Genomic DNA, 17,769 nt, shown 5'->3' with positions numbered 1-17,769 from the left:
ACAACTCCTATGAGGCACTGATTTTGCAAATGAAAGGCCCGGACTGGAAATGTAGTGCCCGTGTGACACAGAGCCCTCAGGTAATTCTTCTTGTGTTTAACTCAAAATCATTTCACAATTAAGAAATAATACAATTTGTTTCACAACAGACTCCTTCATGTTTCAATCCTATCAGCAAAAAGCCCACCTCACCCTGAAAGTAAATTAAAATAACATCCAAACATCTTTGAAAAAGTAGCACGTTAAATAACGAGACCTGGCACTAATTTGCCTATTATCTTTTTGACTCTTAAAGTACTATTACAAATTTACATGATTATTTAAATTTAAAATTTAGGAATATTCAAGATGCGCCCCAAAAATGTTTTCATTTATTTTAGGCAAAATAGATTAGGTGGTACACATCAGGCAGGCCATACTCTTAGTTTAGGCCTTGTTTGTAGCTGGTCAATGTATCGGCTGCACTTACTGCACCCTGTAAACACATTCAGCCCAGGCTGAGATATTTACCAGATGCTGTAAATACTTCCTATTTAAAGGTTTTAAATTAGAAGTAAGGTTAACATGTGGAATCAAAATACAACACACTGAATCCAGAATATTTTTTCTTTTTACCAGGCATTTTTCTCTGATAAATTTCAGAAGGTGTGACCTGCTGAAGTGTATCGGGGGAAGATTGTGGAAGTGCAGTGCTCATTACAAAATCTGGAATCTGATACCTATGCATAATCCTGTTTGTGCAGGGATAGGAATTCTGGTGCAAAGTCAGAATAAGGACCTAAATATTGAGCCATAATATGCCTTAGATCAATCTGTTAATAAAAACACAGGCTGCCTGGTAAATTACTGAGTATAACAGTCTTACTGAGTATAACAACCTTCACCGGCTTAAGGTGCTCAGACTTTTCTAACATAACAGGGGCTTAAAATACCTATGTTTATCTGCTCCAATTGATTATTCCTTACAGAAATGATTCAGTCTCACATTACAATTGCCTTAAATGTGATTACACTGCTTCATCAAATCAGGTTACACCTTTCTACAAAAAGAGCATGTGTTCAAATGGCCTCAAGATCAAAAAATGAAACTACCAAACATGAACGGGATAGGGAGGAAACTCTTTTTTGTAGGTGACAAACCCTGTGTAAAGATGTACAAAAGATGTCTTATTAATTCAAAGAAATGGCAAAGGAGGCATCCATATTGATGAGATTAGGAAAATATTCACAGAACTTATAGAGGCCACCAGTAAGTGATGTCACAATAGACCTCAAAACCTAAGCTGTCAGAATGGAACAAGGATGATTCTGGACTACCTAGTGATAATGGTTATTAGCAATGCAGCACTTGGTAAAGAGAACCTTTTTAGGTTGAGCCTAACTAGTGCAGGTGCTGCTCTGCGAGGCACGCTGTATTCAGGTAGGGAATTGAAGCTCTGCCCTTTCTCCACCCATATTTTTCATTGGCTTGTGTCACTGTCCACTGGAAACTGTAGCTGTTCATTGGTCAATAGGCTTAGTAGTCTCTCCTTAGTACCGCCTTGTCTTATTTTGTAACTTCGCATGGTGAAACCCTGTTACGTGTGTTGTTACTCGGTAGGCTTTAAATACAGCCTCCGAAAACAAGGTTTCTCCAATAGGTTTGCCCTGCCTGCTGTTGCAGGTAGGACATGCTCTCTCCTAAAGCTTTTTAAAAAAGCTTTTTATACCATGAACGCATTGCAATAGGTCTCCCATTTGCGAGAGTCAATGACAATGCCTTTTATTTATCTGTTTTAAAAACAACATATAAATTGTCATTTACAATGCCAATAGCTCAAACTGTCCTAAATGCGAGATGTATTGCATTGCAATTGCTTGTTTTCTACAGTTGATGGCCCCTTTAGAAGTGCCAAAATGGCAATTTTGCTCAAAGTATTCCTTCATTAACAATCTTCCTCTAGTTTTCCGAAATAAAAAAGTAGTTTGAACCGCAGCAGAAGCTTTTAGAAAAGTGAAAATTAAACCCAAACTATAGACTCTACTGTGAACTGTAATCCACAGGGAATCATTAAAGAAAATATAGTCATCCCTACTTTTCTAGTCATGTAGTTTTAAAACCTGTCATTCAATACTTTCAAACCATAAGTAATTTTTCATTCATTGGATCATATTTTTCCCTATGGGTTGGTTGGTAGCCATGGGGTAAGGTGCATTATTGCTATGTTTTGGGATTCTGCATGGCTTTGTGAAACTGTGACACATTACATTTATAAGTTTTCTAGACAACAAATGTAAATGTTTTCCTTCATTATGTTTGACAAATATACAAGCCTACTGAGGGTTGACCGATTTACATCAGAATTGGGCTCTAATGTTGAGAGGACAACCAAATGTCACCTGCTCTGTGAGAATGACTACTGCCCCCTCTACCCAGGATATATGTGTGTGTGTATGTGCTGTCAGTAGTAGATGCATAATCAGTAGTCTGGGGACAAGTCTTAAGGGTTTCCTTGCGATAGCCGAGGAGGTTCTACACAGCGGTGTCTGAAGATCCTGTATTACCTCCGCTGACTGCTACACTCACTCAAACTGGGAAGAAGCAATATTGAGGCAGTGCACCGCTGCTAACCTGTGAAGAGAAGCGAACCTATCTGACTGTGTGAGACATTTGACGGAAATTCACAATTCATCTACACTCGAAAGCCAGGTCTACTTGAGTGAGAGAAACAGTTGATAATAGCATGACCAAGCACGACTGTCCAGGATCCACACTTTCACCCTTGGCAGCTTCCCCATCAACGCCTAATAAAGCACCACAAGATCTAGGACCAGGGGAGACTTCATTGCCCCCAGACATCAAGAAAGCGAGCAAGGTTCATACCATGCCTCCTTGTAAGATGTCTGCACCTACCTCAAAAGTCATCCTCTGAGGTTGGGGAAATCCCGACTGACTTTTCGGCTGTCATCATGTACCAATGACTAGATTGAGACTTAGTGTTTGATAAAACAAAATCTAATGACCTCCACACAATGGCGGTATGCTCTCATGGTGTGGGCTTCATTTAAAAGTTTTTACTGTCCCTTACAGCCATGTTTTTCATGCCAGTGAAAGTAAAATTTGGCCATTTGACCGTCCACTCTAAATCGGGCGGGTGGTCCAATGGCAAAAACCTCCAGCAGCTCTTACTCTTTTGGGCCGTTGGAGAAGTAGGTCAACGATGGAGTTGTAGTCTCTAATATGAGTATACTTAAGGTACGCCTGTCTGTATATCAGGTGGGTGGACCACCAGTTTGGTGGGGTGGGTTCTCCGTCGCTGTTGCATTGAAGACCCTTCTCCTCCAAACTCTAAATCAGCCCCATTGTTTTCACTTGCCAAGTGCAGATGGGGATTTCACTGTTGGGGCAATTCATGGACTTCGTAGCAGGAACATTTATTTCATAGCAGGTTCACCAGGCGCACTTCAGAGCAAACATGGAAACTCCAATTGAAAATAAATCACCACTCTTTATAACCCCAAAAACCATTCCATTAGTCTTCATAGTGCCTCTTGAAACAAAGTACTGTGCTTTAGTGCTGCAGCTGCAGATCCAAGGATCCCTGAAACATCCCCCAAAGATGAAAATAAACCCTCAGGTTCAATGTTATTTCTATTTCTAGTGCGCATAGTAGATTTTAAGGCTACTTGGCATTACGTTTCTGGCCCAGAATGTGGTAGTCCCTTCTGGTTTTCATTATTTTTCTTAATTCCACCTGTTATTAATGCCTCTTATGTTTAATTAAGCTTTTTGTGTTTTTAAAGTAAAGAGCTGCGTGGACATAAGCCTTACTATCCACCAGTACCTGCTATAATTTATTCCAACTGTATAACTCTACAACATCTCCTTGAGTATGCCTTGGTTCCTCAGCCTCACTACCTTATGAGAGTCAAGTGCTAAATGGAATACCTGATCCTCAAGTAGGACTGCGGAAGTGTGTGGCACCAGTGCATCCGCAGTAAATTACCTCAATTGTTGTAATTACATTCTGGTAACCTCTTGCAGTCCTGGTGCCCCAATAAAAGGCCCTACAATATAGTTGTCCCTTTTCCTACAGTTCAGGATCAATTGTGTCACACTGGACATAAGCATTATTCATATTCACCCTCTTTGTGACATCCAAATGCCCGGTGTGGATGACTGCTTAGATGCCAACAGCACCCAATTATTTCCGGGTCCTCTGGCATGTCACAACAGCACTACACTCAACTTAAGAATGGATTAACAAAAATAAATTATTCCCAAATCTTTCAATGATATAGGGGCTTAATTAGAGTATGGAGGGGACTGGGAATCTTCCAACCGGAAAATTATTGTGGAGGAAATTTAGCCAATGGATTCATATTTGGAGTTTCCTACAGAAATTGGTGGATCTTTGGTTCCCCCAAAACTCTAAATGAGGACTACAATTTTTAGCAAGCAAACCTAGGGAAAAAGTGTTATAAATAAGTGTGTGGCACAAGAGTATGTGATTTACTTTTTATTTTTTATAACATCTGAATAGTTTTATGATCTTTATGAAGGAATGTTGTTAAGAATTTAAAAGAACTGCAGGTGCTGAGAAATGATGCAGCTTGACTGGTTTCCTGGAATTCAGAGTGGTCACTCATGGAACCAATCCTAAAAAGACTACATTCACACCCTGTACACGAGTGGTACCTAGATTCTCACTCTCATGCTTACAGCTCTGTTATGGACCTGTTACTAACTATCTTACTATTATCTGGTAGTTTCAGGTGTATTCACAATTCTATTCTGTTAAGGTCCCAATGCTGTTTAGTCGTCTTCCCCAAAGTCTGGTACTAAGAAGGTTTCAGAGTGATAAAGAAATGTACTCTTAAATACAGCATTTCGATAAATCTCCAAATATGGTCTGTTGCCCCCTCATTCTTGTTGCATGGGTTAACTGCTTGGATGCCTGGAGATATTAATAATGTAATGCTGGATTAGATCACATCAAATCATACATATTTACACCGGTGGTAATATGCAGATCTTCCGAACCCTGCCCATAGGTTCTATAATATTTATTTTCGACTGCTGCTCATATTGGCATGAGTGTAAGTTTGGGCAAAGGTCCAATAGGAGGGGCAATTAGTTCCTCTTGCCTCAATAGCCTCAGCAAGATTTTCTTTATGTTCTCAGGCCACATGTAAATGTGGGTGTTCCGGAGCCAAGTTGGGACGTCCTCCTGCAAAGAAGAAGGAAAATAGTACATGGTCAAGTCACTTTGCTCAATGCTTCAAATTTATTATAAGATTTTCACATGGCACACAGCTTTTTACATTTCAGTGATTAATAAATGAAGTACAATTATGTTATGATAGGAAACTGCAAATAAAAGGCAGCATCATGCACTTTTTAATAACAGACATAATGATCGTGCTACTAATCCCGGTGCTGTGAATGGAATTTATAAATGGTTATAGAAATAATTTCATATTTAAAAAGAAGTGTTTCACACTCATAAACCCCTATTCTGTAGGCAATGCCTGTAAGAAGCAAGCATTAGCAAAACTAATAGGTCTCACCTGTAAACGACTGGCTCAGCAGATAATTTGTAGCCATGCTGCACAGTATCCAGAATGCTGTGCAGCGTGGCTTAAAAAACAAAAGCCCTTGACTAGGCCCCCTGTGTCATTTTGTAGGTGACCCACACATGTGCGTGCCTACAAAATGATGCAGTTGGTTTTTCATTTTATGTAACGAACCAAATCGGATAAATAACAAAAAATAAAATAAAAGGTGCAAAGTGTTTCTAAAGCGGGCGAAAAGGAAACAACACGGGGGTGGTGGGGGTAATGGTAAAGTGACATATGTGAGGGGGAACGGTGAAGCAACAGAGGGGTAGAGAGTGGGAGGGGGACCGAGAGAAACACAGGAGGGGACTTGAAATAAACAGTGGGGATGCAATAGCAACAGGGGGAGGGTGGGAGCAAAAGCAGCACAGGATTTAGGGGAAAGCAACACTGAGGGTATCGGTGGTGGATCATACAGGTCAAAGAGATTGTGAAGAGGCAATGCTCCATGGGAGGGACAAACACAAGATTGACAAGCTGGTTCAGGAATAAGAAGCAGGCAAATGAGAGTGACAAGGAAAGCCTACCAATGATAAGCAATGGACAGGCTCGTAACCCTCTTTTTTCTAAGTGAGCCACAATATGCCTTGCAGCAGACAGCACATGCACTCTTTAGTAGTGCTTGAATTAAAACCTGTTAGACTGGGGGAATAGATTTGAAGTGACTACAAATATCTGTCTTTAAAGTGGTTTAGGTTCTTTTTATTTCATGATAGTTTACAACGTCAATAAGAGGTGCACAACTTACTTGTTTTAGGGACCACTAATAGTCCAGGATGTTTAGACAGATTGAAGAAATGTCCCATACATTTTTTAGCTCAATCAATGTGGCATTATTTGATAATTACTAAAGAGTCTGAATATTCTGTAGGTCAGAGGAATTGAGACATGGGATCTCTGGACAGCCTCTCTTAAAAAGCATCTTAAGTCATGGTCAATGGAACCAAGACTAAATGAGCTGGGTAAAAATTCTCACCAACTGCTGGAAACTCTCTGCTTAGGTCCACCTCACAGAATTCCAACCCACCCCAAGCACCCATAACCGATTTTAATGTCAGAATATTCGTACACAACAATAGGGAAAACCGCTTGACGCCATGCTCCAGATTGGAATCAAGTAGGGTTGTGGCTGCTCCTTTAAGAATTGCACAATTTACACAAATACGATTATGAAGTATCTGGAAAAGAACCCAGTAAGGCAATAAGGTTGTCCTTTGACCTTACCAAATGGACCACCTATTTTTACTGTAGAATTTCACTGTACATCAAGCTACAGTTATTCCAATTAAAAGAGCATTTTGTTTGGGAATTATGAAAATCTGGTCATGCTAATTTGGTTGTAGAAAGAAGAAATGGCCTTTCAAGTATTGGTCAATTAAGTTTTTCCATTTCAACTGATGTATATGTGGTGATTTATTTACATTACATTTACTTTTTGGTGATTTATTAGGAGCTGTGTGCCACTTACAAACTCCTTCAGATCTAATCTTCGCAACATTGTAATCCTGTCCAACATGCTATTGAGGTGTTACCCAGTCTTTGAAAGAATCGCCTATATGCCAAAAGTCACAAAATATGAATTTCACTACAAATTAATATTTTTCTAGGGAATATCCTTTTCCCACTGGGGTAAGAAATAGATCTCTAAAAGAGCCAGACTATTTTAGACTCTGTGTCTTCGCTAAATCCCATATGTCCTAACTAGTAGAACAGTTGCAGAGACATTCCAAATGCCATGCATTTACTTTATTTAATACACAATCTATCCAAAATAGATTTTTGTACTCAAACAGAAAAAGAAGCCAGAAAAACCAGGAAATGTGTAGACCCTCGCCCACTGAAGAGGGCAGCAATAGGAATGGAAAGACTTGCTGGAACCATGGGCAACTGAACCCACCTTCACGATTTTAGGCAATTTTAATGTTCACCTTGGAAATCACTCCGACACTGACACAAACACATTACTCTCAGATCTGGAAGCAATGGACCTCTCACAACGAGTTCTGAACGCTACGCATATAGCTGGTCACACTTTAGATGGCCTATTTTCCAACTCTGAAGCGACCTTCTTAAAGAGTATTCTCCCTTTGGTTTGCACCGACCATCACTCGATTACTTTTAACAATCAAATTGATAAGAAATCTACCCATAGCACCCTATTAAACACGCCTGTCGTAATCAAAGCCTGGAAGAGCATAGACCACCAGCTTCTCAAGACACATCTATCCCAAACTCAACCAGACACCTCCTCAGATCCCAATCTTGCCACAGCAAATTACTCTAATTGGCTGCATAATGCATTTAATTTATTGGTGCCAAACAAAACACTCTCGAAAAATCGTCAGTCTCCATCAGCCCCTTGGTTCTCTGAACCTCTCAGAGCCCAGAAGAAAGTGTGCAGAAATTGTGAAAGACAATGGCGTAAATTCTATAATAGTCAAGAGAAATTCCTTTATAAAGAAGCACTCACTAAATACAAACTAATGATTGCGCAGGAAAAAAGCAAATACTACATTGCACAGATTGACTCCGCGCAAAACTCTAACAAACAGCTTTATCAAGTAGTCGCTAAACTATCAAACATCTACTTGTACCCCAACCCCTTCACAAGCACTATGTGACTCTTTAGCGAACTACTTTTTTGAAAAAGTGAATGACATTTATACTAAATTCTCATCCCAGACTAATACTGTTGATCAGCCCTCAACTCCTGATACTACTGATCATTCACTAATACAATTTGACAACACCACACCTGATCAGATTGCTAAACTAATCTCCACTATCAAATCAGGTTCTGCCATTGACACTTGTCCCCCGGCTGATCTTAAACCAGTCGCAGAATTGATCGCACCTATTCTATCTAACATCTGTAATGCTATGTTTAACTCAGGCATATATCCCACAATTTGGAAGAAAACCCTCATTAAACCCCTGTTAAAAAAACCTAACATGGACTCGACTGACACAAAGAACTACTGGCCAATAGCTAGTTTGCCTTTCCCCGGCAAAAATCTTTGAAAAAGTGATCAACATTCAATTATCTAAGTATATTGAAGACTATAAATTGCTAGATGAGCCTCAATTTGGCTACCGTAAGGGCCACAGAACAGAAACAGCTCTCATCAAAGCCTCTGAAGATATCAGAATCATCCTAGATCGGGGAAGGACGGCTGTTCTTATATTGCTGGATCTCTCAGCAGCCTTTGACACGGTCGATCACACCACTTTGATCGACCATGTCGCAAAAATAGGCATCCAACACAAAGCTAGAGCCCTGCTAACTTCTTTTCTCACCAACCGCACACAGTCAGTAAATGTTGGCATTTTCAACTCTGCCCAATTGGCCCTCCCGTGTGGTGTTCCGCAAGGTTCATCCTTAAGTCCGACACTTTTTAACATCCAAGTGTCGGACTTGGCTAGAGTCATCAAAGCACATGGGATGGGCCTTACATCGTATGCCGACGATACGCAACTAGTGCTTACCATACGCAGCGATGGTGAAAAAGTAGCAGCTAATTTTCAAAAGGGTATGCTGGCCATTAGCAGTTGGATGACCAGCAACTGCCTCAAGTTGTACTCTGATAAAACAGAGGTAATGATATTCGGCAAACAATCCCCTATCTGGTCCTCTTCCTGGTGGCCTCCCTCATTGGGTCTCCCCCACACCCAGTGACCAAGGTGAGGAATCTGGGCGTATTATTTGATGACAGGCTGACTTTTATCCCTCATGCTAACTCTGTGGTTGCAACTTCTTTTCATAAATTGCGAATGATAAAGAAGATTCTACCATTTCTCCCCTTGAATGCGGGAAAACATTAGTCAGTACATTAGTCATGGCCACCATTGACTACTGCAACGGGCTTCTATTGAATGCCCAAAGTAAGGTCATCCATAAGTTGCAATCAGTTCAGAACGGGAAACAACCTTTACAACGCAACTTTTACAACGCACTACCATTACAACAAAACTTTTACAACGCAACATCCATTACATCGCATGCCATTACAACGCAACCATTACAACGCATGACACTACAACGCATACCACTACAACGCATGTCATTACAACGCATAGCATTACAACGCATAACATTACAATGCATAGTACCCTTACACTATCCAACACTTACCCTACTGTTGCACCCCCTAGAGTTAGAATAGTAATTTCTACCCCTACACTATCCAACACTTACCCTACTGTTGCACCCACCTGGAGTTAGAATAGTAATTTTTACCCCTACACTATCCAATACTTACCATACATGCAATGTAATGTTATGCGTTGTAATGGTATGCGTTGTAAAGGTAGTATGCGTTGTAATGGAATGAGTTATAAAGGTAGTTTTAAAAAATTCGTTGTAATGGCATGTGTTGTAATGGAATGCGTTGTAATGGATGTTGCGTTGTAAAGAATGCGTTGTAAAGGTATGCGTTGTAAAAGTATGCATTGTAACGTCATACATCCGTCCAGAACGCAGCAGCCAGAATGCTATCAGGAACCCCTAAATACAAGTCTACCTCTCATGTCATCCAGCAGTACCATTGGCTCCCTGTGAGAAACCGTATAAAGTTCAAGGCCTTGTGCATTGCATACAAGGCTTCCCGCCACTCCAGACCTGTGTTTCTAAACAGAGAGCTAGTGACCTATACTCCAACGCGGGCCCTGCGCTCTTCTACTGCACATCTCCCCAGGGTTCCTCGCACCAAAACTGCCTCATAGGGCGACAAGCGCTTCATCGTTGTCACGGCAAAACTCTGGAACTCTCTTCCAATTAAGATCAGATCCAGCCAGTCCTTACTAATTTTTAGGAACATGACAAAAAACTGGTTGTTTAATCAATAAGCCCGCTGTTATTTGGTATAAGTCCGTTGTCCTTAGCGCCAAGACACCCACGGGTATTTGAGCGCTTTACAAATCTCCCCAAAAAAAAAAAGATAAAAATGAAGAGGTGGCAGGATTGTAGTGGAAAAAAGAAAGATGGGACAAAATCAACTTTGAGATGGTAGGTATTGCAGGGAAGAGACGCTAAATAAACAAATTCTTGAAGAAACAGGGGAGAGGAAAGACGTGATTAAAGGCAGCATAATTAATGACATATTTACTGTGAAAAACATATTTTACAGTCAATATGCATTTAAAAGTAAATTGTGATTATTCTCTATAAAGGCCTCCAGGAAGGTATTTTGTTAAATGGAATGTCACAGATTACCATAGTAGGTACAGATTTCGTTGCTTGTTAACCTCTTTGACAAAGACTGGCTTTAGAAGATTTTCAATGTGATCATTTTTGGGCCTTCACAGGAAAGATATTTTACTATGGCAAGTGTAATTCTTTATACATTGGAAATTCTTTGGTTGTATGCCTGATCGTTGCCCTGGAGGACGCTTCTGTTCATTACAATAGGATTGAGTTGGCGTTGGTCGCAATGCAATGATAAACGCTCTAGACCTCTTTGGCTCACTGAGAAAGATTATGTGCATAGCCAAAGGTCTGATGCGTTTAATACAAAAACCTGTAAAAAATAAATATGGGCTTATTTATTATGGGAAGTTATTTTTCATTTTTTTTTTCACAGAGGCAACAAAATAAAACAAAACACCACCATATTGCAGATATTATTAGCTGAATTTTCAGAGCTGACTTTTACAATTGCCATCAGGGCATTGCTATTGCCATGGAGGAGTGGGACCTGGAGACCTGGTCTTTTCTTCATTCTCTCCCTCCCATCCCCCGAGGCTTAACTCAACCCCAGCCTTCCACTGTCTCCAGGTATCCTGCTCCACCCAGCCTGTGTTGGGGCAGACCCATGTGCCATTATTGTGAGAAGATTTTGTTACTTTAATAGTGGATTTATATCATTCTGTGTTACAGGCTGTGGTTAGGTACATTAATACATGAAATCTCACGGACTACTTTAGTTTGCAACAATTTTTGTGTTGGCCATCCCATCTGACAAACCTTGGAGGTAGAGATGTTCACCAAGATAATCTTTGTTAGTATCTTTTGAAAGAGGTTGTAGATTGTTTTGACAACTGTAATTCTGTATATATGTGTACTTTCATAACTGTATGCAGGATGGTTGCCAGCTCGTTTGCACTTTTGGTAGGTCTGTGTTGGTTATGGTGTCACACCAGTGGTAAGAGCTATAGGCCTCATCAGTTCTTTGGAGAAGGTATATCAGATTCCATGGGTTTGATCTGTTTATTAAGAAACGTTTTGACAAAGGCAGTAGACCTGACTTGCTTATAGTGAAAAGTATGTGTTGAAGGCAATAGTGCTTTAAGGGTGGCTTGTTATTACAGTATGATAAAGCCTGTAGGAATTTATTTTGCTACATGGAATGTTACAGTTCACTATAATAGACGAGGGTTTTGTTGTCGCTGATCTATTTGGACAAATCATGGGGATAGAATATTTGGACTATGTTAATACTTAAAAGGTACTCTCAGAACTGAATCTCTATTGTTTTGACGCCTATAATGTTGTAAATGTGTAATTTGATTGTGGCATACCAAAACGTATTCTCAATACAGTAGATCTGAGTTGATTACAGTGAGAAGGCGATATGCCTGTTTGAATTATTGGGAAAAGTTATTTCAGATAACAATGGTCTGATCTGCTCATTATGAAAAGTTTGACAAAGGCAGGAGGCATGCTTTATTTTTTTATGAAATGTTTATGTTAAAGCAAGTAAGGTTTAAGGTTCGATTGTTACATCACTGTTTTAAAGCGTGAAGACATTTATTGTGTTACATAAAATCTCACAGATTACCTCTGTATGCAAGGATTTCTTAGTATTCTTTATCCACTTTCATAACCCCAAGGGTAGAAGATTTGCACTGTAATAGTTCTCTCTAGAATCTCTTTAGAAGGCCTGAATGGCTACGTTGTCTGCCAGGATCTTGAAATACACAAATGTACATAGATACATAGACAGGCTTTGGCTCAGCCCTCTTCTACCATTTGAATGAGCATCATTTACATTCTCCTTCCATCCATGACAGCATATAGCATGAGGCAATGACTCAGCTCAATTACGCTATTGGATCTCTGGCCCTGTGAGTGAAGGCATTTGTTTGATAACATATGCACATGTGCCTGAAAATAAATCTGCTTCAATGACAGAACTGGTGCTCAGTCCTTTAGTTTTCCATTTGTTTCCTTTTATAGGCCCCTTTCATTTCTTTCCCTCTCCTCTTTCTATATTTCAGACCATAGTATAGCTTCCCAAACAGTACTTCCTGCTGCTTGCTTGCTGCTCATTTCACCTGCAGTGCGCCTCATCCCACACGGCCACTGTCTCTAAATCTCTAAGACTGCCCTGGCCATTTTTAGGTCTCGGCTAGAGAAACGTGCGAAGCGCGTTCTCGCCAGAGAACTATAGTAATCGTTTCAGCTGACAAAATCCGGCAAAACGAGACAAGAGCTGTGCACGCGCCCAGCATTGTGAATGGGAGAGGGAGCGACAAGAGCTGGCCACGTGCAGATTTGGTCGCGCGCATGCTCACGGCGCCAGCGTCTCCACCGCGCGCCGATAACTGCTCTCTTCCTGGCGCGGGTGATAACTTCTCTTGCAGGTTGTCAGCCGTTCCAGAGCCTTCGCCTTTCCACCGCGTTCCAGTGCCGTCCTAAAATAAACAACGCCGGTGCAGACACCGCAGGGCTACTAGCAATAATTTGCTTTATTCCACAGTAATATCTGAGCTGAACTGTCCTGTGCTGCAGCGAGACGCTGCTTCATCATGTAACTGCGAAGCCGCCACCGTGTGATGGATTCAAGGGGCGCCCGCGGACAGCGGAGGTGCCAGTAAAGGCACGGTGCGGCGCTCTATTTCATCTCGTGAATCTGAGCCCCCTCTCGCATCTTTTCGGAAGAGGAGATTTCAAAAGCAATTAATGCTCTGATTTAGCTGATTCAAAAATAGTCTGCGGTCCTTGCTGTTCTGACAGGGCTCGCTGTGGAAGTCCAAAAGCGCCGTCGTTAAGTTGATGAAGAGCAGACAGCGGCCTTCTCAAAGGTGATCCACCGAGGCCTTCCTCCTGAAGAACCAGCGCTCTTTGTTATCCGTAATGGTAAGCCCAATGACTCCACTCGAAACTGTAGAAATAAGACAAAAGTTCAGTTTCACTGCTTCCGAGGTCTAACACCTACCTAGGGAAATGGGTCTTCGGCTATTATCCAAGTTTAAATAAAAAAAAATAGAAAGGTTCAGGCGTGCAGGCATTTAATTGGTGAGTGTGTCCTATCAGTTACTCCCATTGGGAACTTTTATAGAGAAACGGATGGACAAATTGATGGCATCACTGACGGTAGATGGCTCTAGAGGAAGTAATTCAAAAGTAAAAAAAAGCCTCCCTTAAATAGCACCAACTTTCTGGTTAATGAATTGTCTCAGTGAAAGGTAAGCTCCGTGAGCTCAGTTTGTTTATTACAAATGGCTGAGGCGGCCTTGAAGTATGTTCTCACCTGGTCATTGCTGCCAAATGAATTGTTGATGCACACATCCAAATTTTCAACAAATCGGTAAATGATTGCACTGAACTATGGAAACCTCTACCATTCAAAAGTTTCCATTGAGAATGTTTCCAGCAGAGAGGGAGGTGTGGGGTGGAGGAAGGACAACTGACCAGTCTGTGATCAGTTTCATCTGTGGAGAGTGGGATTTCGTTTTCATTGTGCTAAGAGGTGGTGTCATGACCTTTTATCTGAAGTCCATGTGTGGGAAGTTGAATGTATCTTTGGCCCCTGTCCTCACTTTCCCTGGTCACCATGATCTTCTGTCCCGTTGTTCGTGCCTGTTTTAATGAAAAGCAATGAGCATGTTTTTTTACCGTCTTCCTACTTAATAGCCTGAGCTTTCTCGTAAATAATAATAATAATAATATACACACATACATACACAGATGGCACCGCGGGCACAGGGCTGACGCAGTTATTCACACAGCTCTGATGATGCACCTCGGGCACGGGGCTGACCCAGTTATTCACACAGCTCTGATGATGCACCTCAGGCACGGGGCTGGCTCAGTTATTCACACAGCTCTGATGATGCACCTCAGGCACGGGGCTGACGCCGTTATTCACACAGTTCTATGATGATGCACCTCGGGCACAGGGATGACACAATTATCCACACAGCTCTGATGATGCACCTCGGGCATGGGGCTGACGCAGTTATTCACACAGCTCTGATGATGCACCTCGGGCACAGGGCTGACATAGTTATTCACACAGCTCTGATGATGCACCTCGGGCACGGGGCTGACACAGTTATTCACACTGCTCTGATGATGCACCTCGGGCACAGGGCTGACGCAGTTATTCACACAGCTCTGATGATGCACCTCGGGCACGGGGCTGATGCAGTTATTCACACAGCTCTGATAATGCACCTCAGGCAGGTGCTCACAGCTGTTATTATTCACACAACTCTGATGATGCACCTCAGGCACGGGGCTGATGCAGTTATTATTCACACAGCTCTGATGATGCACCTCAGGCACGGGCTCACAGCTATTATTCACACAGCTCTGATGATGCACCTCAGGCACGGGCTCACAGCTGTTATTATTCACACAGCTCAGATGATGCACCTCAGGCACGGGCTCACAGCTGTTATTATTCACATAGCTCTGTTGCGCTCTCTAATACTCTTTACTAATAACTCTCTCCTACTCACTATCGACTTCTCTACTACTTACTGTGTGTGGGTGCTAATGCAATAGGTCTTGCATATGCACGTGATGAAGCTAATGGCAATGTAAATGACGATGCCATTTATTTATGATTTAAAAAAAAAAAAAATATTGAGCAATGCCAATAGCTCTACCTTTAATGCTGCCGAGACCATTGCATTGTCAATGCTTGTTTAGGTTTATGGAACCAATCATTCATTTATTAATTTTGAACGACAATCCTGCCGCATTAGTATTACACAGCTGTATGCTTACAACCATAGAGGCCGGCAGCAAAGTCGCAGACACAATGCCTAAACACAGCTTTTTGCCTACAACCCAGGGGCCAGCGTAGTAGATTGTATGTACCAACATGACAACAGGAACAAAAAGATATACAAATGCCCACAAGCAAAAGGAAAAATCCTTTCCTCCGTCCCAAAAAGAACAAGCATTAGAAGTGCAATCGGGCTCGGATTTATTTGATTTTCAGCTAATGGCATTGTAAATGGCAATGTGTTTTCACCATGTGTGATGGAGTGTGTGCATGTGGTGTGTAGTGGTATTATGTGAGTTGGATTGTAATTTTACCAATGGTGTCATGCTGTGCTTTAGATGAATATGTTTAAAAGTAAAGTGTACCATACTGCGATTGCTACAAAAGTTAATTGTGGATGCGTTAATTGATGCGTGCACTGATGGCTGGTGGTGTGTGTTTGGTGGAAAAGTGCACTGGCGCCTGGAGGTGTGTGTGCCTAGTGGAAGAGTGCACTGACGGCTGGTGGATGTGTGCTTAGTAAAACAGTGCACAGATGGCTGATGGTGTGTGTGTTTGGTGAAAGAGTGCACTGACGGTTGCTGGTGAGTGCGCCTTGTAAAATAATGCACTGACGGCTGCCTGGTGTTGTACGCCTGATGGTGTTTGTGCTTGGTGAAAAAGTGCATTGATGGCTGGTGGTGTTTGGCCCTGGTGAAAGGGTGCACTGATGGCTGGTGTTATGTTGTTGTGTGTTTGTGTGTGTGTTTGTGTTTGTAGTGGTGAGTCTGTGGGGGTGAGTCTGTGGGGGTAAGTTTGTGGGGTGAGTCTGTGGGGGTGAGTCTGTGGGGGTGAGTCTGTGGTAGTGAGTGTGTTGTGGTGAGTTGTGATGAGTGTGTGGTTGTGAGAGAGTGGTGTGTGTGTGGCACTGAAGCCTGATCTGTGCTGATCTAATCTGCAGGGCTGCTCTGTGTCTTCATCCTTCTTGGGTCTGCAAGCAGCCGCTGCCTGCCACTGAAGCCTGATCTGTGCTGATCTAATCTGCAGGGCTGCTCTGTGTCTTCATCCTTCTTGAGTCTGCAAGCAGACGCTGCCTGGCACTGAAGCCTGATCTGTGCTGATCTAATCTGCAGGGCTGCTCTGTGTCTTCATCCTTCCTAGCTTGTGGTAAATAAATAATTAATTACCGGTACTATTTTTGAATACATTGAATAAAACAGATAGCTCAATAAGTAAGAGACAGGATTCGAGGTATCTGAGTCTAACAGGCTTTAATCAGGCATAAGGGAAGGGACAGGAACGGGATAGCCTGCACGGAAATAGAATGGATGGCAGCTGCAATGCCTCATCGACAGTGCAGCATATATATAGTATAATACATTACATTACATTGCATACAATAGGCGTAGCAGTAGGCGTAACTCGTAGCAGTCGTGAAAGATAAGCATGAATGGGTGTAACAAGAAGGCGTGTACAGGGCGTATACATAGACATGTGGTAGGAAACGTCACAGAAATGTCATGAGTGGGTGGAAACATGGAGGGGGCTACCTGAGAGCAGCTGGGACCTTTAACCTAGTGGTGCGCGCAAACGGGCAATGACGTGTTACCAGGGAGAACTGGGGGCTATGACTTCTACACTAGAAGAGGAGACTAAAGTCTACGGTGTCAGGACGACATGTACCTATAGCATATCTGGTATCTGGTGTTTGGAGTACATGTTGATAGAATCCAAAAGTTATCAGGGCAGAGGCTACTTGACACTAGGACTGGTGCATGCATTATTCTACATGTATTGCATGAGCTAGGAATATTCTACGAATATTAATACAGTATTTCTCTTACATGGAGACAGAAAGACTAGACCATGGCTGGAACTGTTGATGCAGTTCAGTAGCTTAGGAATGCAAAGACGAGAGGCTGGACTGATAACTAGAAGCATAACATACTCTTGGCAGACTGGCAGGCAGAGCTGGGCACCGCGCTGCGCGAAAGGAAGTAAGTGAAGGGTCAGGGATGCAGGTGGGGGCTGCATCGCTCCTCGGAGTGAGTTCAGGAGACTGGAGCTTGAATCTGGTGTCCGGGCCCCTTTTGAGGCCTAGAAACGGGGACAATTCAATGAATTAACGTGCACACTGTAAACGTGGCAACATAGACCTAATACTTGTTGCTTTCACGAGAACTGGAAACTGGCATACTAGAGTTGGACACAACTATAATTGCGTCTTTAATCGATC

General features: G+C 42.1%; 1 protein-coding gene across 2 annotated transcripts in view; it reads right to left on the bottom strand.

The window, feature by feature from the left end:
* Positions 1–4,292: 4,292 nt before the first annotated feature.
* The window catches only part of TRAF3IP2 (TRAF3 interacting protein 2), a 351,822-nt gene continuing 338,345 nt past the window's right edge, over positions 4,293–17,769 (bottom strand). For both annotated transcript variants that reach the window (XM_078649137.1, XM_078649138.1), the window contains one exon: positions 4,293–5,210. In XM_078649137.1, coding sequence (XP_078505263.1) covers positions 5,064–5,210 — 147 coding nt within the window. In that variant the 3' untranslated portion in view covers positions 4,293–5,063. The remainder of the gene's footprint in view (positions 5,211–17,769) is intronic.

Source organism: Lissotriton helveticus, chromosome 6, assembly GCF_964261635.1.
Source record: "Lissotriton helveticus chromosome 6, aLisHel1.1, whole genome shotgun sequence".
NCBI classification, from domain to species: domain Eukaryota; kingdom Metazoa; phylum Chordata; class Amphibia; order Caudata; family Salamandridae; genus Lissotriton; species Lissotriton helveticus.
Note: the sequence above shows the minus strand (reverse complement) of the source record. Positions and strands in the feature narration are given on the sequence as shown.